The sequence below is a fragment of the Pseudoliparis swirei genome, chromosome 15, assembly GCF_029220125.1.
Source record: "Pseudoliparis swirei isolate HS2019 ecotype Mariana Trench chromosome 15, NWPU_hadal_v1, whole genome shotgun sequence".
Taxonomy (NCBI): Eukaryota; Metazoa; Chordata; class Actinopteri; order Perciformes; family Liparidae; genus Pseudoliparis; species Pseudoliparis swirei.
In genome coordinates, this window is record NC_079402.1 from 12,931,682 (window position 1) to 12,955,015 (window position 23,334).

The following is a 23,334-nucleotide window of genomic DNA, read 5'->3' on the forward strand; positions in this document are numbered from 1 at the left end:
ACTCGTCCTGTAAAGAATAAAATGTCCATCTTCCTTCTACTTTTTGTCTTCTAAATGATGAATTCTGTGTCAGTGAAGGCAGCATTGGATTTTGCAGTACCTTAATCTGCATCACCCCCTGCTGGACAAATACCAACATGAACATATACGTCCAGCTCTCCTCGTAAACTGTTCAGATTGTATTTATCTTTGTATAATACATATCTACAACATGCTATTCCTTATGTGTTAAATGCATTTTTACAACATTGGCATGCTAACATTCCCGCTCATGACTCTTTTGTTCTCAATGCTATAAATATCTTTTTCATCACACATTGTCTTATGTAAATTTATAGGGAAAAATGTTGATGCAGGTTGAAATGCAAAGATTGCATCTAGAATTCAGAGAGTGTATTCTCAAATATTAACTACAGTTCAACATGCTCACAGTTAGCATTTTATCATGACAATATTACCCACATGCTTACCAGGGCTCACACTTTGAAAGAAGGCCCGTTAAGGACTGAAGGCACTGCTGTGATACAATAATATCACATAATAATAATAATTAAATACACATTATGTCAACTATTACACATATTGTTACTATCTAATATGACTGATCTGTTCAAACAAATGTTATCTGACCATGGCAGCATGTTTTATTGAACAATAATCCCTAATTAGTTTCTCATTATTGGTAGCTTTATCTAAATATGATAAGAGCCAACGTCAGTCTGATTAAAAACAGATCGAAAGACGACAACACTTATAAACTGATTGGCTCTGAAAGGAGAGGTGGTTAAAGTTGTTCATGCAGGATAATATGGTCAGAATGGTTATCATAATGACCACTGGTCAATGATTAAGCAGATGTATGAAAAGGCCTGTGATGAAATGGGCCAAGGTTTAAAAAGGCTGCTGAGTTAACACACCGCGGACTCAATTGAAGAAGCAGCAGAAACCCGTCATCATGGAACGATTCACAGCGGTAATATTTGTCCTTCTGGTTTCATGTATCTGCAGCATATCAGGTAAGTACTCACACACTTCCAAACTGCTGCATACATTGTATTTTGTCTCCAACATTTGGAAGGATACCAATCGAGAAACATGAACTGCTTTTTTCAATAAAAACAAAAGCACACTAGAGACTCAAAATACTTTCTATCTTTTATTTTGAACAGGACAGACGTGTGAAGGAAGTTGTGGAAAAAAATTGTCCTTGTGTTCATGCCACTCGACATGCACATCGCTTAAGAACTGCTGCAAAGACTATAAAGATTACTGTGTGCAACTCTTCCCGTATTCGGGGTCCATTTTGGGTGGGACGGATTTTATTGTCCTGGACACAAGTTTTAACAAGAGTTCAGCGATTCTGTGCAGGTAAGACTTTCGTGTGTTGCTAAATCTGTTCTAGTTGAACCTTTCACCTATCGATTGATTATGGTAAAGAGAAATACAATGAGGGAAAGTGTTTTCAACTATTTTTTTTCTCCAGGGTTTCTAACAAAGAAATCAAAAGCATTATGAGATGCAATTGAAAGCACTGGAAACAAGCAAAGAGTGATTTTCCACGCTCAAGTATCGCAGTGAAAGTATAGAGTTGAAGTACAATACAGAAACCTGCTGATCATTCTTTCATAACGGCAGGTTCAACAGCAATATCAACACTGTGGGGTATGTGGATGACCACAGCAGAGGCCATTGTATCTCTCCTCTATTGTATGAAACAGGGTGGGTTCCCTTGCACGTCTCCTCTGATAATGGCACCACATTCAGTAGAGTTGGAGCCTGGCTCTCAGGTACAGTAACTGTCTGAATATTTTTTTGAGGAAGACCTCAACACTCTTTCAAATATATTTGATAACACATAGTTTTCCATTTCGTGTGACATTAATATATGATTTATTTGATGAAAATATGTTGCTCCACAGTGCATACTGGCAAGTTAGATGCTCAGTTTAAGGCAACTCTGGTCAACTCAACACAATGGCAGTACTATGGTACACCTGGTGTCGGAGGCTTCCTTGAGATGACATGGAACATGTCTTTGGTCAGAGCGGAGAGGCTCAACATCGAGGTCTGGGGGTACAGGGAGACCGGTGAGTGCGCCTGTTTATACACTGCATGTACACTTTATAGATCACATGATTATTCATTGGTAAAACGCTGAATTCTGTATCCTGTTTCTCTGTAGGGAAACCCTACACATACAACTGGCAGGGGGAGTGGCGCTACCTGTACTCACTTGCAAAGGATCTGCCCAACAATGGCTACTTTAGCTTTTTGCCCAAACCAGCGGAGAGCGGCTTTTCAAGTTGGGAGCTTGGCTCTCTACGTATCAGCCCCACCAGCAACCCTGATGGCATATGGTATGTACAAACACTGCAATAACACATCATATTGGGGTCGTCAGCTGTACATTATGTATCACGCGTTTCATTTAGGAATGTACAAGCAGCTTGGACTGAGAATCACGCGCTGGCCTGGCATCTGGAGGAAAGGTTCAGGCAGGACTCACAAGTCTGGGCCCTGGAGAAATGTCTAGCATGGGACCAGCTGGAAAATCAGCTGCCCAACTTCCTCAGTGAGATCCTAGACTGTCCCTGCACTCTGGCTCAAGCAAGAGCCGACACCGGGAGGTTCCACGTAAGTGTAGCACAAGTTTAATGGTTGTCTGTAATACTGTCAGATGAACTGAGAATGACATCATCACGGTAAAATTATATTCTGCGTGGTAGATTTAGGTTAATAATGTAGGTGTGTGTGTGGGGATCGTCAGTCTTCACCTATACTCCCTGCTTATCAGCTTAATTACCCATGAGTTGTTTTATTCACAAGAATATTACTGCAAGCTGAACTTGTTTCAGCATCGATGCCTCTTATTTTGAACATGTAGTTAGGGTTTGGCAATGTCATTACAGTCAGTCAATGTCAGGCGAGTGACAAATAGATGATAGATGATAACACGAATGACTGAGTGTATTGATGAGGACGATTAGACCTCTGACTGGCAGCACATACATGAAATGCACTTTTAAGAACACACGTATCTCTCTGACCTCAGACCGACTACGGCTGTGATATAGAGAAGGGCAGCGTGTGCACCTACCACCCTGGGAGTGTTCACTGTGTGAGAGCAATACAAGCCAGGTGAGTCCTTCACTCACACCTGTCAGGTTCCAACATTATGTTCTAATATCACAAATGCATTTACAACATTCGCAATGATTTGCAGGGTAGGTTATATAGCACAACACTATTTTGTAACTTGTAGTATTCATGGTAACACAATCAGCTGTTGATCTCTGATACTTGATACGACATACTGTAAGTAAGCATTTTGAGGAACCATTTATTGATAATGCAGATTTTTGACAATTGTGATAATTTTTGCCAAATATGTAAAGTTCAGGTTTCAGACCAGCAAACAGAAAATGTCTGAATTGGTATGTCAATTCTTATTCTGCACTTTGTAGCCTTCTGGGTGCCTATTTAAAAAAAAAATCTGTACTCTTATCTATATCATCAAAGACAGGACCTTGATTCCTGAACCTAAAAGTAAGCAGCTGTAAATACCTGCATCAGCCCTCTTTATGAATGGTGAAATTGAATTATGGCACCTGGAGTAGTAAAACTGTCGGCCACTCTGTGGAGGCTACGGATTAATGATTAATGAAGACCAAAAAGTACCTTTCTATTATTGTACATGTATACTTAAAAATATGAAAGCAACTCTGAAAGTAAGTGGATGATTATTACCATCGATTGCATAATGAAATACTATCAGATTCACTGCTAATTATCATTTTAATATTAATATAGCTACTATACTGACATGAATTTAGTATAAAAACGGATGTGTACAACTCTAACCGCTGCCCTAATGTAATCTATATGAATACTACTAATTGATAAAGCATTAATAAATAATTTTCTTGCCACAGATAAAATGAATGAACATGCACTCATGCCACAGCAATGTTGCTCTGTCAGTAAGTCAGTCCACCAGTTCACCAGGATAAAGTATGAACACACCTATTTGATGGACACTTGGTACAAATCTGTGTTTATGTAAGGTTTATGACTAAATACCTGCAAAGCTAATGGCACTACTCTCTGCCGTATTGTATTGTTATTGCTAATTAGCCGATGTGAGCATGCTCACACTGATGAAGATTGAAAGCATGACACCTGGCGTTGTCTCATCGTGAGCTCAGATGACCCTTCATTAGTTGCAGCAGAGTTCCATTCATTAGTTGACATTTTTTTGGTGGTATGTATCAACAGTCCTAAATATGCAGCGGGCCAGCAGTGTTGCTATAACAGCAACGGCACGCAGGTGCTGACAGGAGACTCGCTTGGGGGAAGTACCCCAGACCGAGCACACGACTGGGGCTCAGCCCCATTTCAGAAACCCCCTCGAATTCCTGGCCAGTCCCACTGGGTCTACGACGTCCTCAGCTTCTACTACTGCTGCCTGTGGTCCGACAACTACCACTTCTACTTCAAGCACCGGCCCTCCAGCGGCTGCAGGCGTTACCAGCCACCCAGCTCAGGTGAGTCCATCCCAAAGCACGTGTTACGGTTTATGTGTTTCTACGTGATCATTGTTCAATGTGTTCTTTGTCCGTCATGACAGCTGTGGTGTTTGGAGATCCCCACTTCATAACTTTTGATGGTGTCAGCTACTCTTTCAACGGCAACGGGGAATACACTTTGATGGCCTCGGCAAAGAAACGTTTGACAATCCAAGGCAGGACTGAGCCTGTGAATGGTGAGTTACCGAAGGAGCTTTTGAACCTTCTTATCTTTCTCCACAATGATCACCACTAAACACATGAATCTTCACACTAATCTTTGTCGATCTGATTATCTAACCAGCCACGATAAAAGCTACAAAGTTGACGTCTGTAGCCATGAAAGAAACAACCTCGGACGTTATTGAGGTGCGGCTGGTCAGCGGTCACACTGGCCTTGAAGTCCTGCAGAATCAAAAGACCCTCTCCTTTTCTGAGCAGAGCTGGATGGACCTGCATGGTGAGACCCTGATCCACCTTTCTGCTTTCTTGAAATATTATTATAATGTTGACACAGTCTTCATATTTGTGACAAGAATTACCTCCCACTTTGACCAACTATAAATAATAAAATGCTTCTTACACATGCTGAGACGTCAAATGATCAAAACTGTTCCAACTTTGGCCCAGAAATGTTTTTGTCTTACTCGGATCGTAAAAATCTTATTATCAGAACCCGTTTGATGAACTGCCTTAAATCTGAACAAACCTCCCCTCTAGGTGTGTTTGTGTTTTCTCCTTCCTCGACAAATGTGACCGTGATGTTCCCAAGTGGAGCCGGGGTGGAGGTGCGACTGAGAGAGGGAACCATGACAACCACCGTGCTCCTGCCAGAGGAGTTCAAAGACTCCACAGTCGGACTGCTGGGAAAGATGAACGGAGACGCCGGAGACGACCTCGTCCTCAGCAACGGTGAACTCGTGAGGAACCTCACCAATCCAGAGGAGCTCTTCAGCTTCGGGGCAAGCTGTAAGAAATTATTCACAATGCAGATTAGGTTGAGGTTATGACGGTTGTGTTCCTATTATTATGTATGACAAACAAAACCTCAGTCAAACGACTTAAATAGGCATTGATAAGGAAATTACATTGAGGTTATATTATTTCACCAAGACTCGGAAAACACATTGATAATTTCGTATTAAAGGGCTGATGAGTAATTTTGGAGATAAGTAAACACATCTATGTCAGGGTAACATTTGGCAACGACAACAGTAAGGTCCAGACTTCAGCCATTTTGCACATACATGTGTATTACGGACTCAAAGCGTCAATTATTTTGGATATTAGAAAGAAAGAATTAAACAAAGGTCACTAAAGTCCTTTCTCCAAACCATTTCTATCTCACACTGCTTCCTCTTTTGGGTCCTGCGCCCTTCGTGTTACCCTTTCGTTTTGTGGAAACACACTTCTCTTTTTGTGTTTTCGTGCATAGATCAGGCATTTGCTTTCCAGGAAACCACACCTCTTATGAAACATCAGCAGATAATGTTGCTAATGCTTCAATGATTTAAGGGTGTATCTTTCTTTTTGTCTTACAGGGGCCATCTCCAACCAGTCTGCCTTGTTCACATATGATTCAGAACATCTTTTGAACACATATTATTATGCTCCCAGACATGACCATACATTTGTTCCTGTGTTTTCTGTCCCTGAGAGTCCAGATGATCCATTAGCCAATCAGGCATATCAGATATGCACCGGAGAGGGCGCTCAGTACTGTAGGTATGAGAAGGAAACCTTTTTATATTTTACTCATTCTAATAATTAGGTGTAGCTAGGTCTCTTAAAGAGGAACTTGAGAATTGTACATGTGGTGGAAATTAGTGTTCCTTTACCTTGTGAGAAATCAAAAGTAGTTTAAGCATGGTTGCCCCATAAGACTTTATTATAGTAACAAGTTGACAAGTAATCAACCAAGCGCTAAATACAAACAAGTCATGAAAACATTCAGCTGAATGGAGCAGAATCCCTGAGCCTTCTCTCAAGACCCTCAGAAATAACTGCGGCCTTCTCAGTGCAAGACCACATCCTTTATACGACTTCAGAGAGAATCCACATTCCCAAAGTCCATCTGTTTCCTCTCCGGTCTGCACCTCCTCTACTGAGTGACTGATTGTGTTTGACCTGTCAAGGACCATAGCCTTAAGTCATTGGTTTGTGACCTTTTCCCATGACCCCACAGGATCAGGTAAATCTTCTTAGCATTTCAGGAGAGATACACATCTGTTAACATTTCTCCTACGACACATTAGGTTTAGTTTACTCCTCATTAGGACCAATCAGCTTGGGAAAACAATGACATCATGTCTTCTGTTGCTCTGAAGGGAGCTTTCTAAAAATTTACAAAATAAACCTGATGATGTCACGGTGATGTAATCACTGGCAATAACCAGACGAGGAGATCCCACAAAAGACCAGTTGCATTGTGGAAAATGTGGGATTTAGATTTACACCCACTGGCCCTAAAAGTAATAATAGCTTGACTTCTTATGATTCTTTTTTCAACTATATATAAATATCAGTCATTTCCATTTCAGAGAAATCATTCTTATTTAAAGCAACTCATTTTCTGATTTTGCGACCTCTGTCCTGTAGGTACGATATCCTGGTAGGTCGTAGTATACGAATGGGAAATGCAACCAAAGAGTCTTTCCAGAGTCACATTTCTCTCGTGGAGGATCTAAAGCAAGGTGAGAGTATAAAAACACACGATGAACAATATGCATTATCAATATTTACTCACTGTATTCGATATTTCAATATTGTCGTACTGTGCAGTGATATCCTGTGGGTGGCTTTCACCACCAAATAATGGGAAGAAGGAGGGCACCACATATTTACAAGGCTCTACGGTGCAGCTTTCCTGCAATGACGACTACACTCTCAAAGGATCGGCAGAGCGAATCTGTCAGGAGAACGGCCGGTGGTCCGGAGAGGACACGAGCTGCGTGCAGCCCAGTATGAATAAGTAGTGGAATAAGTCTTGTCCAGTGATTCTGATCTTCACAAATCAACAGTGGCAAATGTGTGAGTGTCTGTATTTAAGCATGCATGGGTGTATGTGTGTGTATGTGTGTGTGTGTGTGTGTCCTTGTGTGCATCATTTGATCCATCAAATCAACAAAAAATGAAATCTTTCTCATGACCTTTTTACACAAATACTTATGGGTGAGAATAACTTTTAAACATTGACCCACTCTTATAATAATGTACGCATCAAAATGAAAGATGTGTAGAATTTAACAATGCAACTACTATATGGCCCATTCCATAACAAACATATAAATATATTTGACCAATTATTTAGAAAATATATATTAAACAATTAATAAATAAGACTAAGCAAACACCTTCCCTCTGTGGGCAGAGTCCCTTGTCTGTGGGCCGGCTGTGTGAACAACTTCTACAACATGTGATGACATATTGAGCTGGAAAGTGTTAACCGGCTTCTTTCTGACTAGTTTGTAAATCTGGATTTTGATATCAGCTTCACAGAAAAAGGAAAGTACATGGATGCACTTTTTTTTGCATTTGATGGCACGTTTCCTTTTTTATATTATCTAGTTTAGGTTTAAAATCTAATGTAAATACTTATTGCGCCTCTGGTTAAAAACAACAACATCTTCTTTCAGGTAATCTCGCCGGAATTGTGGCCGGTTCAGTCATCGGAGCGTTAGCGCTGATCGTGGTTATAACAACGCTTGTGCTGCACTCTAGGAAGCAGAGCAGGTACAGTATCTCCAGTAGATGTTTCATCAATATGCATCACAGCATTTCTGAAATGCATTATCCTCACACTACTTGCTTCATCTTGTAGTTTCCTGACTCTTCACTGTTTTCATTCATGTGGCGTTTTCTTCTTCCAGAAAAGCGGCACGGTCAGGAGACGTTATGACAAGTGAGGCCTTCTAGCCACAACCGGTCATCCACTGGAACATGTCCAATTTATGAGTGAATGCATGCTTCCATTGGATAAAGACACACATAACACACAGAGCCGATCCTCTTAAACCGTGGCCGTGTTGTTGATTTAAATAAATAATATGGTGGAGCAAAGGTCACTGACGGTTAAAGAACAACTACACTCCACATCTTTTACACGCTGCTCCTTCCAGGGCAGAAAGGTGATTGCACTGATATCCATAGACCGGCATTTTAACCTGTGTTGCACTTTTGACCACAGCCACCATAAACGCAAAGCATTCTGGGCTACACAACTACAGGTTTATTGTAGAGGCCATAGAAGGTAGTCTAGCTCAGCTCTTTAGATCATTTATATATTTAGGCCAACAGACAAACTATGAGATTAAATACACGATGCACTGTCTACTTTTAGTTTACTTGTGTTCTGACATCAAATGCTGATGAAAATGGTTTCAACGGTTAAAGTTTTTTAATTTGTCAGACAATAAAGTTGTTTATATAAAGTGCATTCTGTGGCTTCAATTCAGACTTAATGTGAATTATGATGTTCTTCTTTTATGCGTTCTGCTAAACTACAGACAGAACGCGATGTTCCTCTTATTTTTGTTTGTATCCACAAGTTGTTGTTGTTGTTTTCTTTATTTTGTTAGTACCCTTTGATTCCTAAACAATGTTTTCTCATTTTTGCTCATTCGAGAACATTTTTACCAAGATAACAAAAGAAACATCTTGTTTTCATAGTTTTTGTCCACAAAATGTTTTAAATTTGTCAAACATAAAAAAAAAAATCAAATGTATATTATTATAGGTGTGTGAGCAATAATAATTATCTGACTTACATTTGTGGTTTAAATAAATAATATACTCTAAAAACCCTTGGATGATATTTCTTTATATGTTTATATGTTGATAAAAATAGTTTTCTGTCAATGAGATCACAGATATTATGTATTTACTTCCTCCTTCTTCTTGGTGACACTACTTCTACCACATATGCTCATTACTGACGTAGTTAATACTTTGGACTGATGCTTTGGAAGAGTGCAGATGGAAGTCAACAGATATTGCCTCATTAATCAATAACATTCCTCTCTGATGGCAAATGGCTTCATTTATTCCTCTGACGTTCAAATTATTTACATAACATTACACCCAAGAAGACTTCGCTCGAGATGCAACATTCCTCACCAGCACTCGACTGCGTCAGCGCCTCAGTGCATCGCTGTGTCCCGAGTGTAAACCCTCCACACTCATCACATGATCATGTTTGTTCCAGCTGGACTTTTCTTTCTTAAATGTTGTGTTAACAAAGTGGAAGTCGCCCTGTTGTTCCCCGTGTGACTCTGCTCGTGCGTGCTGCTCCCTCACATAACACGAGGCCGTGATTTCTATGGACAAAGAGCACCAGTATGTGACAAGACTGCAGAGGCCACGGCTGAATAACGTGTCTGCTTGCTGCTTCCAGAGTCATTCGCCAGCAACTTGCCACAGACACTCCAGAGACATAAATAAAGAACAGTTAGCATTATCCTCTCCGGGTCCCGAGGCAACGAAGGAGTAACACTCCGGCTCATGACGTAGCGAGGCATTCTCATCTCTTAGATCACACCTGCTGCTGAAAAAGTGCTAGAACGAAGCCGCTGGGTATATAATGTGTGTGAGTGGAGCACTACAGATGCCAAGCAGCCCTTTCCTCAGACCTCCAGCTCTCTTTCTGTTGAGAGTAGAAATACAGCTGCCCATTGTTTAGTGTCCGGTCATCAATCTAGACTTGTTTGTTTGGGTGGAGCTACAGGCTTTTCCAGTCTCAACAGCCTTTCCTTTTCATTCGGACCTTAATTTTTAGGATATGGGGGAACAAAATAAAATATTATCCCGTCCCATTTTCCGCCGAGATGTGAGCTGGGATCCTTTCCCAAACTGGACGCAGCCGAGTCGGATCTTCGCGCAGGACTTTGGCCTCCCTCCTTTCCTGGAACCTGGTGATCTGGACTGGATCGACTGGTCCAAGAAGAGACTGGCTTCTTTCTCCTGGCCTGCGTTCGCACAAAGTCCCCTTCTGCCTCCATTCAGCGGTCAGCCCCCGGCGGCGTTGAACCAAAAGGGTCCAAGACAACTAGCCAGTGGAGTGACAGAGATCCAAACGGGGCAGGACAGCTGGAAGATTAACCTGGACGTCAACCACTTCTCGCCCGAGGAAATTACAATCACCACCAAGGGGGGTTATTTGCAAATATCAGGTACACTGCTCATCATTCTCTGATTTCCCACAAGCTGTTTTGGAGACGTGACAGTAAAGTATACCGTGCCTGATTTTCAACATTGTTCCCTTGAAGGAAATCATGAAGAAAGGCAGGATGAGCATGCATCTGTTTCAAGGTGTTTCACCCGGAAATACAAGTAAGTTGTCTTGAAATGATCTTCCTGTGGTTCAATCTGATAACTGCGTATTGTAACTTTGTCATGGGACAAGAGTAGAGCACAAACGTTCTCCTCTTCTCTTCAAGGCTGCCGAAGGGGGTGGACTCGCAACACATCAGCTCTTCGCTGTCCAGTGATGGACTTCTGTCCGTAGAGGCCCCGGCTCCGGGGACGTGCATCAGCAACCCACCCAATGAGATTGTGATACCAGTTCAGATCAGACAGACACAGGATGGGGAAAAGTAAAAGCAAGAATTTGAAACTGCAATCAGATGTTGTGTGCAGCAACGTGTGTAGCACTGGTATGAACACGGCACAGCTAGGCGGTTGTCGTGTTTTCCTGCGATAAAATACTGATAGTGTAATGTTAACAGAACAATACCGTGCCACTTTTACATTTGGTTTCACAATCAAATGCAAACTCATTAAAATAATACAGAATTAACTCAGAAAATAAGGATTTTTTTTTGGCTTGTCATCACTTATAAATGGATTAGCATGACCTTGTATCCCTAACAATATACCATTATGTTTTCATGCTCTTTTAATATCAGAATTATATAAACAAGTACAAGCTAGCAGCTGTAGTTGTGACCTTACGCGACCTAAGGGACTGTGGAGATTATGGCTGACAATAATGGCCAAGAATGGACAGTGGAAATGGATTATTTATATCCAAACAGTTTATTTACTTCAGAACAAAAAGGTATGTACGTCAAGTTGTGCTTCTGTGTAAAATGGCAATATAATTCCTAATTAATTCGTTTTGATTTGATTTTGCTTGTGAAGAAGAGAAGCATTGTGAAAGCTGTAGTGAGGATTGATTGTGTGTGTCTGTCCTGTAAGTTGTTGATGTATTGACTAATCAGCCTAATAAAGCTGGCCATGTCTGCCACAAATGTATGAAACAGCTTCTGCCTTATAAATTAAAAACAATTCATTTCATTTGTTATCGTCCTTTATTAGTGATGCGTTTTTTTAGCAGATTATAGGGTTTATAGAAACCAGTTTAACATGTGTTGATTATTGATCCAATCATTGGATCAATAATCAATACCTCTTGGCTCTTGGCTTTCCATAACATAATGTTTTAAATAGTCCACAAGAGGGCACCGGAGTCCGATTTAGTGTAATATTTTGACAGCCTAGTTTTCTCTTTGAGAGACAGTTTGAACTTTAGTATTTAAGTTAATTTGATCTATTAAGGTAGACCTTCATCAAATCTTTCCCACAAACCATCTTTATCTTCCGAATTAGCTGTTTTAAGTTTATTCCACTAAATGAATTCATTTAAAATGTACTGGAGTCAATTTTGGTTTTCTATAAGTCATGTGATTCCAAACTTAAAAAACGAAAGCACTGCAGCCTAAAGTTGGATGAAATGAAGGTATTAAGTTACTGGGAAAATACATATTATTGTAACATCTGCTTCACTTGTCCAAGTGCATGAGAGGCTAAAATGTTCAAGAGTAGAAGTCAAAAGTAGACAGTGACATCTACCGCTTGAACCCGGTATTGCATGCGAACGTATCAGGAGTTACAGTATTTGTGCTACTTCTACATGGATAATTGTAATGTTGTAAATAAAATGATTGAATTGAATAGACTGCTGGGATACACACACGCACACACACACACATACACATATATACATATATATGTAAGGTCTAACAATAAGTGGAAAATCCTGCATGCTTTAAGTAAAAGTGCTAAAAGGTGAAATGTGATACTTAAATATCATAGAGTAATACATTCAAGAGGAACACGCTTGAACCCCAACTCCTGCTCACACACTCACCGTCAGACACAGGTAGAAAATAGTTTTTTAAAAAGCAGCTCAATTGTACATTGTTATCGAGGTCTTACTAGACTTCAGGTGGATCTGTTTGCTGTGTTTGGAGAAGTTGCTGTATACCTGAACCCTAACCCAAGTCACTAGCTGGTTGTTAAGCGGCTGCTCAGGTGTTCCAGGTGTTTGGCAGATGAGATGGTTTTGCATTGTAATTCCAGTTGGTACCGCCATTTTTCGCACGTTTGCTCCGGTGCACGTTGTGTCTGCAGTGGTAGAGGAAGCTAGTGGCAGCAGAGATGGCGACACTTGTGACATCTTGTGGTACACTCAGCACCATGGAGAGAGACACGTCCTGTAAATGTGTATCTCTGCTGCCATCTAGCGGCCACACGAAGTAACAACAGGAAGAATACGAGTGCCAAGTATAACAATATGTCTCTTTACTTCACCAGAAATGAAAGTAATGTTTACAGTACGTAACATAAAATATGGGTCTCACTGATAAAAAGAAGAGGAGCGTTTAAAAAAACAAAAAATGTTTCTCAACAAAAAAAACATAATAAAGGAGGCTAGCATTTATTCCTTTTTATGAACATATTCCATTCAGGCAATGAGCCCCTTCACAGGATGGTATCACAACGCATTTCTATTTTTAAATAGTATGATACTGAGGGATTTAAAAGTGGATTTTGTGAAAATTTAAAATAATAATAGCTAAATTAGGTAAGAAAAAAAACACATATTGATTTATATTTAAGCTATCTATATCAGTGAACATGTGTCTCATCATATTGTTTTTTATTTCTAAAACCATCTTGTGCTAGAGGCTGCTGTGAAATAACTTTAGGCTTGTTGGCTGTAGTATTGCGGTGTCTCTTTAAAGGAAGGGGGAGTGTAGAAGAGGGACAGAGGAAAGAGATGAATAGAAGGCACCAGAACCACCTACCATGACCAAGTGCGCTGTAAATGTAGGACAGAAATTCGAGTGGAATACAAACGGATCATCAAGCGACATATTCGAGGGGAAACCATGTTTGGATGTGCCTTATCTGATTCAAATCTTTTTAAATATGGTACCACATGCGATCATTGGAACACAGGAAAAGTATTTTTCCTCCCAAACATTTCTTGCATTTTGAAACGGAAAAGAAGAGTGGCAGTAAAATACATCCCTGTGCTATCTTTCTCCGAGTATCAATGGTAGGCATTGCATAATTCAACCTTATCTACCGGAGCTATTTGGTTCCTCCTCTTTGAGGAGAGAGGGACGCCAGAAAAAACCCGACTTCATCCAGTAGCTGCCTTCTCGGTGGTGCCTGCAATTGTTTAGAATTGCCCTTTTCTCTCGTAGGAAGAACTTGCAGACAGTAGCGGGGGAACACGCAGGGGAAGGATGCATTTAAAGCTGGATGTGTGCTGCATTCAGGGAGATTCGGCAATAATAGCAGCTCTAGCAGAAACAGCGAGTGCGGAGGGCCTGGGAAGCACCCAGCCCCACTATCTCCTCCTTTTCCTCCCCCCCTGCAGGACCATGCTTGCGTGAGGGATGAGGCTGTGCACAGGGACACCAGGCCAGAGCTGCGGCCTACTTCTCACAAGAGCCGGTCTCTCGACTGCAAGATCTGTGAACACATTGCCACCATCAAATCAGCATCTTTGGTACGCAGCTCGCTCTCGCTCTCTCTCTCTCGCTCTCTCTCTCTCTCCCCCTCTCTCCCCCTCTCTCTCTCTCCTCCGTTTGCATGAAAAAAAAACCCGCTGGTGCTCGCGCGTGTGTGTGTTAGTGTATGTGTGCGTGTATGCGTGCAGGCGGCGGGAGGTGAGGAGGGGTGGGAGGGGTGTCTGTGTTCTCAGCTGTACATCTGTAGTCATGGCAACCAGATCCTGTTAATGGATGTCATTTTTTTCCTCCATCCTCAGCTTCCCTCTCTTGCCTCTGCTTTTATGTGTGTGCAACGCATTTATATGTATCCCATATACATCTCTGCCCTATATGCCGATTACCAGAGATTTAGTTTTGGTCAGATTGGTGCATTTCCACATCTTCTCTCATGCCTGTCGTTAATAGTAATTTTAGAGAATGTTCTATAGTCGTATTATATATTATACATGTTACATTTATAACATCATTGATGATTCATTCATGTTGTTTTCCAGTATTAAGTGTATGAATGGCATTACACAACAGAGCCTCTGTATTGATCATCTTCACCTCTTTTGTTCGACCCTGATGCTGAAAGACATCTATCCAGTCAAACCTAAAGGATTGTCAGATGTCTGTATCAACCCTCGTTAACTTCTTATGTTATCGGGATGTGTAGTAATAACTGTTTACCTTCCAGTTTGCAGACCTGTTGTTTGCACTATACTGTGTGTGGTCTGTTTGTAGGCCATCGCCTCTGACACACCAGCTGTCTGTCTTCCTTTATCTCTCCTGATTTCTCCTCGGTAGAGTTGCTTCTCTCGATCTGCTCCTTTTCGTTTACTTCCTGCTTCCTGTGCTCCTCGTATAGGTCATCAGGTAGATCCAGGAGCATGAGCAGGACTTTGAGCTGCGGGAGCAGATGTCTGGGTATAAGCGCATGCGGCGGCAGCACCAGAAGCAGCTGATCGCCCTGGAGAACAGGCTAAAGGCCGAGATGGATGAGCATAGGCTCCGGTTTCAGAAGGAATTAGAGACACATGCGAACAACACTTACATTGAGCTGGAAAGACTGGCCAAACGCCACTCCGCTCAAACAGACAAAGAGGTAAAGCCCTAACAGCAGGCACTGATGAATCATGAGTGATTCAAATCACTTCAGAACAAACTACATAACAAATGAGGTAAGCGATCACTAAAGGGTGTTCATTTAAACATCTGTTCACAGATGAAGTCCGTTGCAGCTGAAGAGAGGAGGATCCAGCAACAGATTGTTGCTCAGCAAAAAAGAGAGCTGACTACTTTCTTAGAGAATCAGAAAAAGGAGTACAGGCTTTGCAAAGACAAGATCAAAGAAGTAAATATCACAAACAAATACAACGTTTATTCTCCCATATGCCACATCTTCTCAACGTGAAACCCGTTTTCTTGTGCCTGCGTTACAGGAGATGAGCGAAGACCTTGAAACACCCAAGGAGGAGAAGCAGGAGCGTCTGTCCAGGCACAAAGAAACAATACAGCGCTCCCAGGCGGAGGAGGAAGCTCACCTGCTGGCCCAGCAGAGGCTGGTCTACGACCGGAGCTGCAGGGCCCTCAAACGCCGGAGTCTGGTCAGGAAGCAGGAGTTTGAACAGGAGCATCTGAGAGAGGTAAAGTGTTCACTGGCATCACAGGACAGGTGGTGGAATCAGACTGGGACGACAATCTCAGAATGAAATACTGTGATTTTGGATGTGACTTTTGGTGTTTTGAGAATAATAATAATCGCTGTTGTGATGACGAAATCAATACCAGATTCCACAGGATGAATGTCATTGATTAAATTGCACAGGATAGAGCTACAGCTACATATTTCCAAAATGAAAGAATTGTTTGATTACTAATACACCCTAAAATATGTCTTCAAACTTTTACCAACTTTTGACCAACTTGGTATTAAACGGTATTAAAATAAAAACATTTATGACATGGAACAGAAAAAACAGCAAATGCTCACATTGGGAACCTGAAACTTTAAAAGTACATTCCCACCGTGGGTAAGGGTGTTGACAAGGCGGTGGACATGGACTTCAGAGCAACTCACATTATGCAGAACTAGATGGCTCTTTCCCAGCTTACAAAACATTTTCCATTTTGGAGTTCAGAAATGATATTTTCTAACGCTTCAAACTGTCCACTAACAACAATAATGTAGAATTATGCATCTGAAACTGTGTTTTACAGCAAAATCGGGCCACCATAACTAACATCATGAAAAATACACTTTTATGAAACACACCATTAGCCTACAGGTAAATGGAGCATAGCCACTAAATTACATGCAACAATTATAGTGTGACTACTGTTAAATCCATCATTTAGTAATTGAACTGATCAAAACATGAATTACTAAACCTCGGATACACAATTTATTTGGGAAATCTTGTAATTACTTATTTTAAGTTGTAATAAAGAAGAAAGTACTTCTATGAAGAGAAATATAAACAAAAAGAAGCAAAACAAATCAGCACCGAAGCTGAATTTGCGCATGTGGTCATTAAAAAGCTCATGACGTCCCACTTGTTGTCCCAGGAGCTGAACAAGAAGAGGACCCAGAAGGAGATGGAACACGCCTTGATGATCCGGCAGGACGAGTCCACCCAGGACATGGAGCGCCGGCAGCTGCAGATGTTGGACAAGCTGCGTATTGAACTCATGCGGATGCAGCACCAGACGGAGCTGGAGAACCAGGAGGAGTACAACGGCCGGCGGCAGAGAGAACTACACAGGAAACACACTCTGGAGCAGCGGCAGCAGCCCAGAAACCTCAAGGTGCCCGAGATGTTCTCTTTCCCACTACGGGGTTATTTAGAGAGTCGAACACGTTAAGAGGCTTTACACGTTTGTTTATAAAAGGGTTGAGACATATATCGACGGGAAGATTACATCATGGGTTTGATATGAAAGCTCTGCAGGTGCTGTACATCAGCTCCTTATAATATTCTGCACTTCTGACTTCCGATTTGACTTTCATTCTTATTCTAATGTCGAAAACGTAGCGCTGCTTTTATCAAAAAAAAATGTATATCCTTTTTTCACACATTGTAATCTTTTCCCCGACCTTAGTCTATTGAGACTTTCTGTTTTGTTTCATCTAGAGTTGAGAAGTGAAAGCTCACCTTCTGGATGCAAACTGAAATGTTCAATGTCAATGCAAGAAATAAATAAATAACTCTGGTAATGATCTCATTTTTTTCCACTTTAATCCATTAAACATTAAACATCATTAACACGACATTGGTAGGTGAAATTAAATCCATGCAAGTTGTTTGGTTATCAGTCAAATTAGGAGAGATATAGCAAGAGAGACATTTAGCCAACTGTTAACTGCTTCATGTTTTTATTGCCAGAATGCTCCAGTAACAACACTCACCTGTGATTTGGGGGCCTTTTGTTTGTCTTCCTCTCTGCAGATGCTGGAGATGCAGATCAAGAAACAGTTCCAGGATACGTGCAAGGTGCAGAACAAGCAGTACAAAGCTCTGAGGAACCATCAGCTGGAGGTCTCTCTCAAAGGCGACCATAAGATCATCCTGAAGAGCCTAAAAGAGGAGCAGACACGCAAGCTGGCCATAGTGGCCGAGCAGTACGAGCAGAGCATCAACGAGATGATGGCGTCACAAGCGGTACGAGGATCCTGAAGCATCTTGTCATGAATAGCAGAAGTGGGCCTCGTTCATCATTTGTATGCTGTACATATATATTTATTAAGACATTTGCTCTTCACTTCAGACTAATGCCAACCGTCACAACTCCGTGCATCGACTCTTTACAACCTCATCGCACACGTTTGCATAACATTGTAGTTGTATGAGCAACCTGCGCCGGCTGTTCATGTGTTTGTAACTCCCTCTGTCTCGCTGGGTCTCTCTAGATGCGATTAGACGCAGAGCAGGAGACAGAGTGCCAGGCCCTACAGCAGCAGCTGAAGCAGGAGATGGAGCTCCTGGACGCCTACCAGAGTAAAACCAAGTCTCAGATGGAGGCCCAATACGAGCGAGAGGAGCAGAAACTTGAGCAGAAGGTCTCCATCCGTCGAGCGCACCTTGAACAGAAGGTAGGTTTCAGATTGAAGCCGTTCTGAAATACGTTGACACCGTTGTGTATGAAGCAATAGTGTCCAGAGAGACACCTGTTGAACGCAGCAGCTTTGTTGGGATTTATTTCTTCAAATCATTGCAAGAATATTGACTACAAACACAAATGTGTCGAGAGGAAGGCGTCGGGTTCAGTTACCTGGATAGGAAAGTTTGTAGTGGGGGGGGGGTTCCTCCACCTCCCTGTGGTTGTTGCACAGTTGATGGTGATGTGTCACTTTGTCCTGTGACTCTAGAGCTCTGCAGCTTTGCTCAGGTCAACAGGGGAGTAAGTAAAAAGCTCTGCAATGCAGCAGAAAACTGGGCAATAAAAGCAAATTGTTTGTTATAAATTGTTTGTTGTCAAAACGTTGCACATGGGGTGGAGGTTGAGGAAAAGCCATGGGCCCACTTAAAAAGTTGCAGGACTTCATTGTTACATTTTTGGTTCTTTGTTTTGTTTACATTGGTTCATTTCGTCATTGTTACGGGGTACCACAGACCCCAACGCTGCTGTATGAGAGCAAAATCAAGTTTTTTGTATAATTTTTCATTGCCATGCTGGTGATATGCCTCTCGGCTGGCTCACCACTCATATACTATTGCATGGATTGTCAGGAAATTCCCTCAGGATAAGAAGGTCAACATCAGGTCAAAAATGTAACTTCTCCAACTGTGCTTCACTTTAACGTGTGCCTCAACTGAACATTGGGTTTAGGGCTAAATTGAGCATGTTCAGATACATTACGATGTTGAACAAGGTCATCGTTAACCGTTAGCATCAGAGTGTTCACAGTGACACTCATAGAAAAGTGAAAAGGAATTGGGTCTAAGAGTGATCATAGAGGAAAAGGGCTGGTCCACTAGGAGCATTAGCCAGTATACTGTACTGCACAGTGGACATTTCATTATGACGGGACTGCAACTGTTGATTCAGTTTATTATCAATTAGTGTCACACTCCTTTTCTTGATTAATTGTTGAGACTATAAAATGTCTGGGAAACTGTGAAGACACTTTTTGCTTGCTTTGTTCAACAAATGGTCCCAAAAGCCCCTCCACAAATGATTTGAAGTGTACGTTCATATGCTGTGGGACAAAGAAATTGGAGAGACATCGGAGAGGCTAGACAAGGTGATGTCTGGAAAATGTGTTCTTAAAAAAACGCTAATAATAAATGCAGAATAGTTTAATGCTGAGGAAGGTAGACCTAAAGGAAAACACACCACGAATTGTAAGATAAATTATTTAGAAAACATCAATATCTATAATCTGGATAATAACTGTGACGTCTTACTGTGAGAGTGTTGGAGTTACTGACAACACAGCTGCATCTCTAGCAGGGCGAATCATGAGATCAAAGTTAAAGTTTCTCATATGACGAAATAACCACCGTGGTGTTTGTCGATTACAGATTGAAGAGGATCTGGCTGCACTTCAGAAGGAACGCACTGAAAGGATCAAGCACTTGTTGGAGCGTCAGGACAGAGAAATGAACACTTTTGGCTCAGAAAGTAGAAGCCTCGGCTTTGGGAGCCTGGAATCTCTGGACTTCCCCAAAGAAGACACCAGATGAAAGTGGATTTATCTTTAGAGGACAACATATCCGTGCCCTTTTTTGCGTCAACTTGACAGTTTGTACGTCCGCGGTGACAAAGCTGGATAACTTTCTCTATTGCTTTTCTTCTCTCTGAGATATGGCATCTTCGAATTGAGGTGTCATGTGCAGTGAGAACTTCTTTTGTGAAAGGGGGGAAAGTCAAACAAAAGAATCTACAACAACATGTCAATAAAAATCAAACCTAGTCGGTGTAACTCAAAACTTGTGTGGTAAAAATAACAGACTCTTTCCTCCATGCCATTTCCTCCTCTTGGTATGAATTGAATAAATCAGGAAATTTTAGTAAAATTGGCACTTTGATATGTTTGAAGTAGAGACCCATCATGTTCGAATGATGCTTAATGTGTGTGTTACATGGAGGGACAATGTGGAATGTGAGCTGCGGACTCCCCCGCGGTGGTAAGCTGCTTTGTCTTTTTTATTGGTTTTGTTTGATTTTGTTCCTTAATTATTGATTTATGCTCTGAATGTGAATATTACTGTATGGGGTCACTGGAAAAGTCAGAGTTTATTCATTTTTTAATTTGTTTTTGGTCATACTTCCATATTGTGCTTATGCATACAGTATACTGTGGTATCTCACTTTTCTAGGCAACAGGTCTTACCCTTTTTTTGATTTCATATGTAGGGTCAATTGGCATTAGCTTGATCAATCTTATCACAATTCAAGATCCCACTTGGTAAAACTGCTTATTATTGCATGCACTTTAAGGACAAATTCAGGTTGTGAAGTGAAGCATGAATCTGTCAGAGATTTTAGCTGTTTGTAAATAAAAGCATTTTTTTTGTTTTGTTTTCAAGCCTATGGATACTGGACATAAGCGCCATATTTGATATGATAATTTCACAAATGCCTTTATTTAAGTTGTGCCTGATGATTTTAGTTCCGTGTTTGTTATATCTATATTTTATTTACTGAGGCCGGCACCATTTTGTTTTGATTTCATCCAAACGTGTGAATCATTTAATGTTCACTAATCAGAGTTCTTGTAAAGGGAAATGGTGAGAATTGTGCTGTATAACTTTTGATATGAATATTTGTACATGAGAATATAGCTAGAATATACAGATATTAATGATAACAGAGCTTAACGATACAGATTTTGCTTCGTTTTTGTTTTATGATATAGAGATATGGTCAGACAATAGCTCAATATATGCTGTGTCGAATCACTAGACTCTCAGATTGTATACATGCTGGTGGATGGAAACAGAGACTTCTTACAATATCAGGACCATGATCTTTTAAGGATCAATAGTTCTACAAAAGCAAACACAACATGTGAGTCCAGATTGCATTTGAGGAATTAGTGTCTAATGATTAGATTTACTTATTTTTTTGCCATGTTCATTATGGTCATTGAACAGGTTGCACAATGTTTCCATTAATCCTGAATGGAAAGATAATTGTTTGGTGCTTAATTTCTAATACCACCTTTAGCCTTGTAGTTTTTTGTCTTGGAGAGACGATTGATTTTTACAAAATGTAAACGTGAAGCATTTTGAAACCCCCTCTGAGTCAAAACACTACTAAGTTTTTTAAACACTCATGACATATTTAGAGTACCCCATGCAGTGAAACCCTCTAAAAATGAAGTACATGTATGAAAAAATAAATACTATTTTATCACAGGTCAGTTTTTGAAACATTGTTTAATGTGGTGGTCTTGAATGCAACCCCGTTATGTTTGGCAGGTATTTCTTCCCCTGTTTTTCTTTTCATTCCAGGGCCACAACTTGTGTTAATGTTTGTCCGTGTTCCTCGCAGGACTGAACGGTGGAAGACGCCCCCTGAACTAGCAAAGTATTATGAATCGAGGAATCTTATGACATTCTATTTATGATGGCAATATAACTTAAATGATCTTGTTTTACACGTAGAAACCTACAAGACTGACTTTGTTTGACCAGAGTGTGTTCTGAAGTTGAACGGCGCCTCCTGATTTTTCAGCTTTTTACATTTTCACAGACTTTCTGAAATTTGATGAAAAAGTTTCTCATATGCAGTAAGGCCTTTTGTCTGGTCACATATATTAATGAAGCCTTGCAGACAAATGGTTCCGTAAAAAGTGCTATTTGGGTGCTTGAATAAGGTTTGCCTGAGCTTCAGAACCGTTATGAACCTTACAATTTGTGTGGATTTTAAGTTACTCGAAAGATGTATTTAGTTAGAATAAATGGGACTTTCCTAAACAACCTTATTCACCATTTTCTGTGCAGTTCAAAGACGAAATAAAAGAGATTCTGTTGAAAAAACGAGTCTCAATCAACATCCTGCATCTTATGACAGATGGCATTTCTCATTGTTGTGGTTGAATGTCCTTGTAAAGCTCGCTTATTTGGATGAAGACTTCTCACTTCTGGTTTTCTTTGATGTGTTGTGACGGCTGTGACCTACATCATATCAAATGCTGTTTATTATAATTTACTGTACATCTACAAACACACTTGCATATCAAAGATAACTTGAAATGGGAACAGGAGGTGAAGTTACACTGCAGAACGTCCGCTGTTCTCGAGGCTCTCAGGGTAAACTTGCTTGATTTTTAGGGTGTTGATTGGGGGCTTTTTTGCCTGAAATGTAACTGTTGGAAAGAATGCGACTGGTTTTCCTTGAATTGTCGACGTCTGCGACACCGTCTGCAGCCGTTGCCCACCTAACCACAACCCCCTTTTGATCCCCTGGGGCAAGTGGAAAGCCCCGAGGATGGCAGGAGAGTGGTCAGCCTTTACCTGCTTTAGTGCTGACAGTGTTGTGGTACGTCGAGTTCCCCCGGTCTTTTCTCAAGTAGTCAGTGTTTGGACAGAATTATGGCATCTCGGGTGCACGTCTGAAACAAAGACGACATTACCATCAACATAACGTGGCAATCAATCAGCTGTTTCTGTCCTGTGTGCTGACCTCCAGTTAACCCTGCATCAGACAGCAGGCTCAACGCATCATAGGGTATCTCCAAGAGGAAGTGGTCGACATTTCTAGAAGTCAGTGTTGGTGACGTAGATGAGATTAGACAAGAGATGAAAAATCCAGTTTATGTGATGTATTCATATTTTACATAATCCTCATGGCCCCTCGTCACATTAATCACTGGAGGATGCAACACCATCATATGTTACTTTATCATCCTCAAATACTTCAGAAGCTTGACATTGTGACGTGATGACACTGACATCTTGCCTACTTTATCTACGCAGGCCCTCCCTTTTACGCACTTGTAAAAGTTTCTGATTGAGAAATGCATTTCCTCTTAC

The 23,334-nt window shown here is 41.0% G+C and overlaps 3 protein-coding genes across 5 annotated transcripts; all 3 read left to right on the top strand.

Moving 5' to 3' along the window:
- Positions 1 to 929: 929 nt before the first annotated feature.
- On the top strand, positions 930 to 9,000 carry susd2 (sushi domain containing 2). 2 transcript variants are annotated; one of them, XM_056433306.1, is made up of 16 exons: positions 930 to 1,016; positions 1,170 to 1,368; positions 1,636 to 1,787; positions 1,920 to 2,087; positions 2,183 to 2,357; positions 2,433 to 2,634; positions 3,053 to 3,138; positions 4,276 to 4,544; positions 4,628 to 4,762; positions 4,870 to 5,025; positions 5,286 to 5,534; positions 6,107 to 6,290; positions 7,164 to 7,258; positions 7,347 to 7,526; positions 8,201 to 8,297; positions 8,435 to 9,000. In XM_056433306.1, the coding sequence occupies exons 1-16, from the start codon at positions 956 to 958 to the stop codon at positions 8,478 to 8,480; spliced, it is 2,454 nt and encodes an 817-aa protein (XP_056289281.1). In that variant the 5' UTR covers positions 930 to 955; the 3' UTR covers positions 8,481 to 9,000. The 2 variants fall into 2 exon arrangements, 1 of the variants encoding a protein (XP_056289281.1); XR_008833975.1 differs by lacking the exon at positions 8,435 to 9,000 and having other exon boundaries at positions 7,347 to 7,595; positions 8,201 to 8,291.
- Positions 9,001 to 10,277: 1,277 nt separating this feature from the next.
- Positions 10,278 to 11,858, top strand: LOC130205786 (heat shock protein beta-1-like). Its single transcript, XM_056433313.1, has 3 exons — positions 10,278 to 10,732; positions 10,829 to 10,892; positions 11,000 to 11,858. Exons 1-3 carry the CDS (start codon positions 10,342 to 10,344, stop codon positions 11,157 to 11,159), a joined length of 615 nt encoding a protein of 204 aa, XP_056289288.1. The 5' UTR covers positions 10,278 to 10,341; the 3' UTR covers positions 11,160 to 11,858.
- Positions 11,859 to 13,816: 1,958 nt separating this feature from the next.
- taok3b (TAO kinase 3b) lies at positions 13,817 to 22,255 on the top strand. Of its 2 annotated transcripts, XM_056433310.1 has the most exons (9): positions 13,817 to 13,905; positions 14,233 to 14,364; positions 15,219 to 15,455; positions 15,576 to 15,704; positions 15,793 to 15,996; positions 16,919 to 17,158; positions 17,800 to 18,012; positions 18,261 to 18,443; positions 19,876 to 22,255. In XM_056433310.1, the coding sequence occupies exons 3-9, from the start codon at positions 15,270 to 15,272 to the stop codon at positions 20,035 to 20,037; spliced, it is 1,317 nt and encodes a 438-aa protein (XP_056289285.1). In that variant the 5' UTR covers positions 13,817 to 13,905; positions 14,233 to 14,364; positions 15,219 to 15,269; the 3' UTR covers positions 20,038 to 22,255. The 2 variants fall into 2 exon arrangements, with proteins under 2 accessions (XP_056289285.1, XP_056289286.1); XM_056433311.1 differs by lacking the exon at positions 13,817 to 13,905 and having other exon boundaries at positions 14,204 to 14,364.
- The last annotated feature ends 1,079 nt before the right edge of the window (positions 22,256 to 23,334 follow it).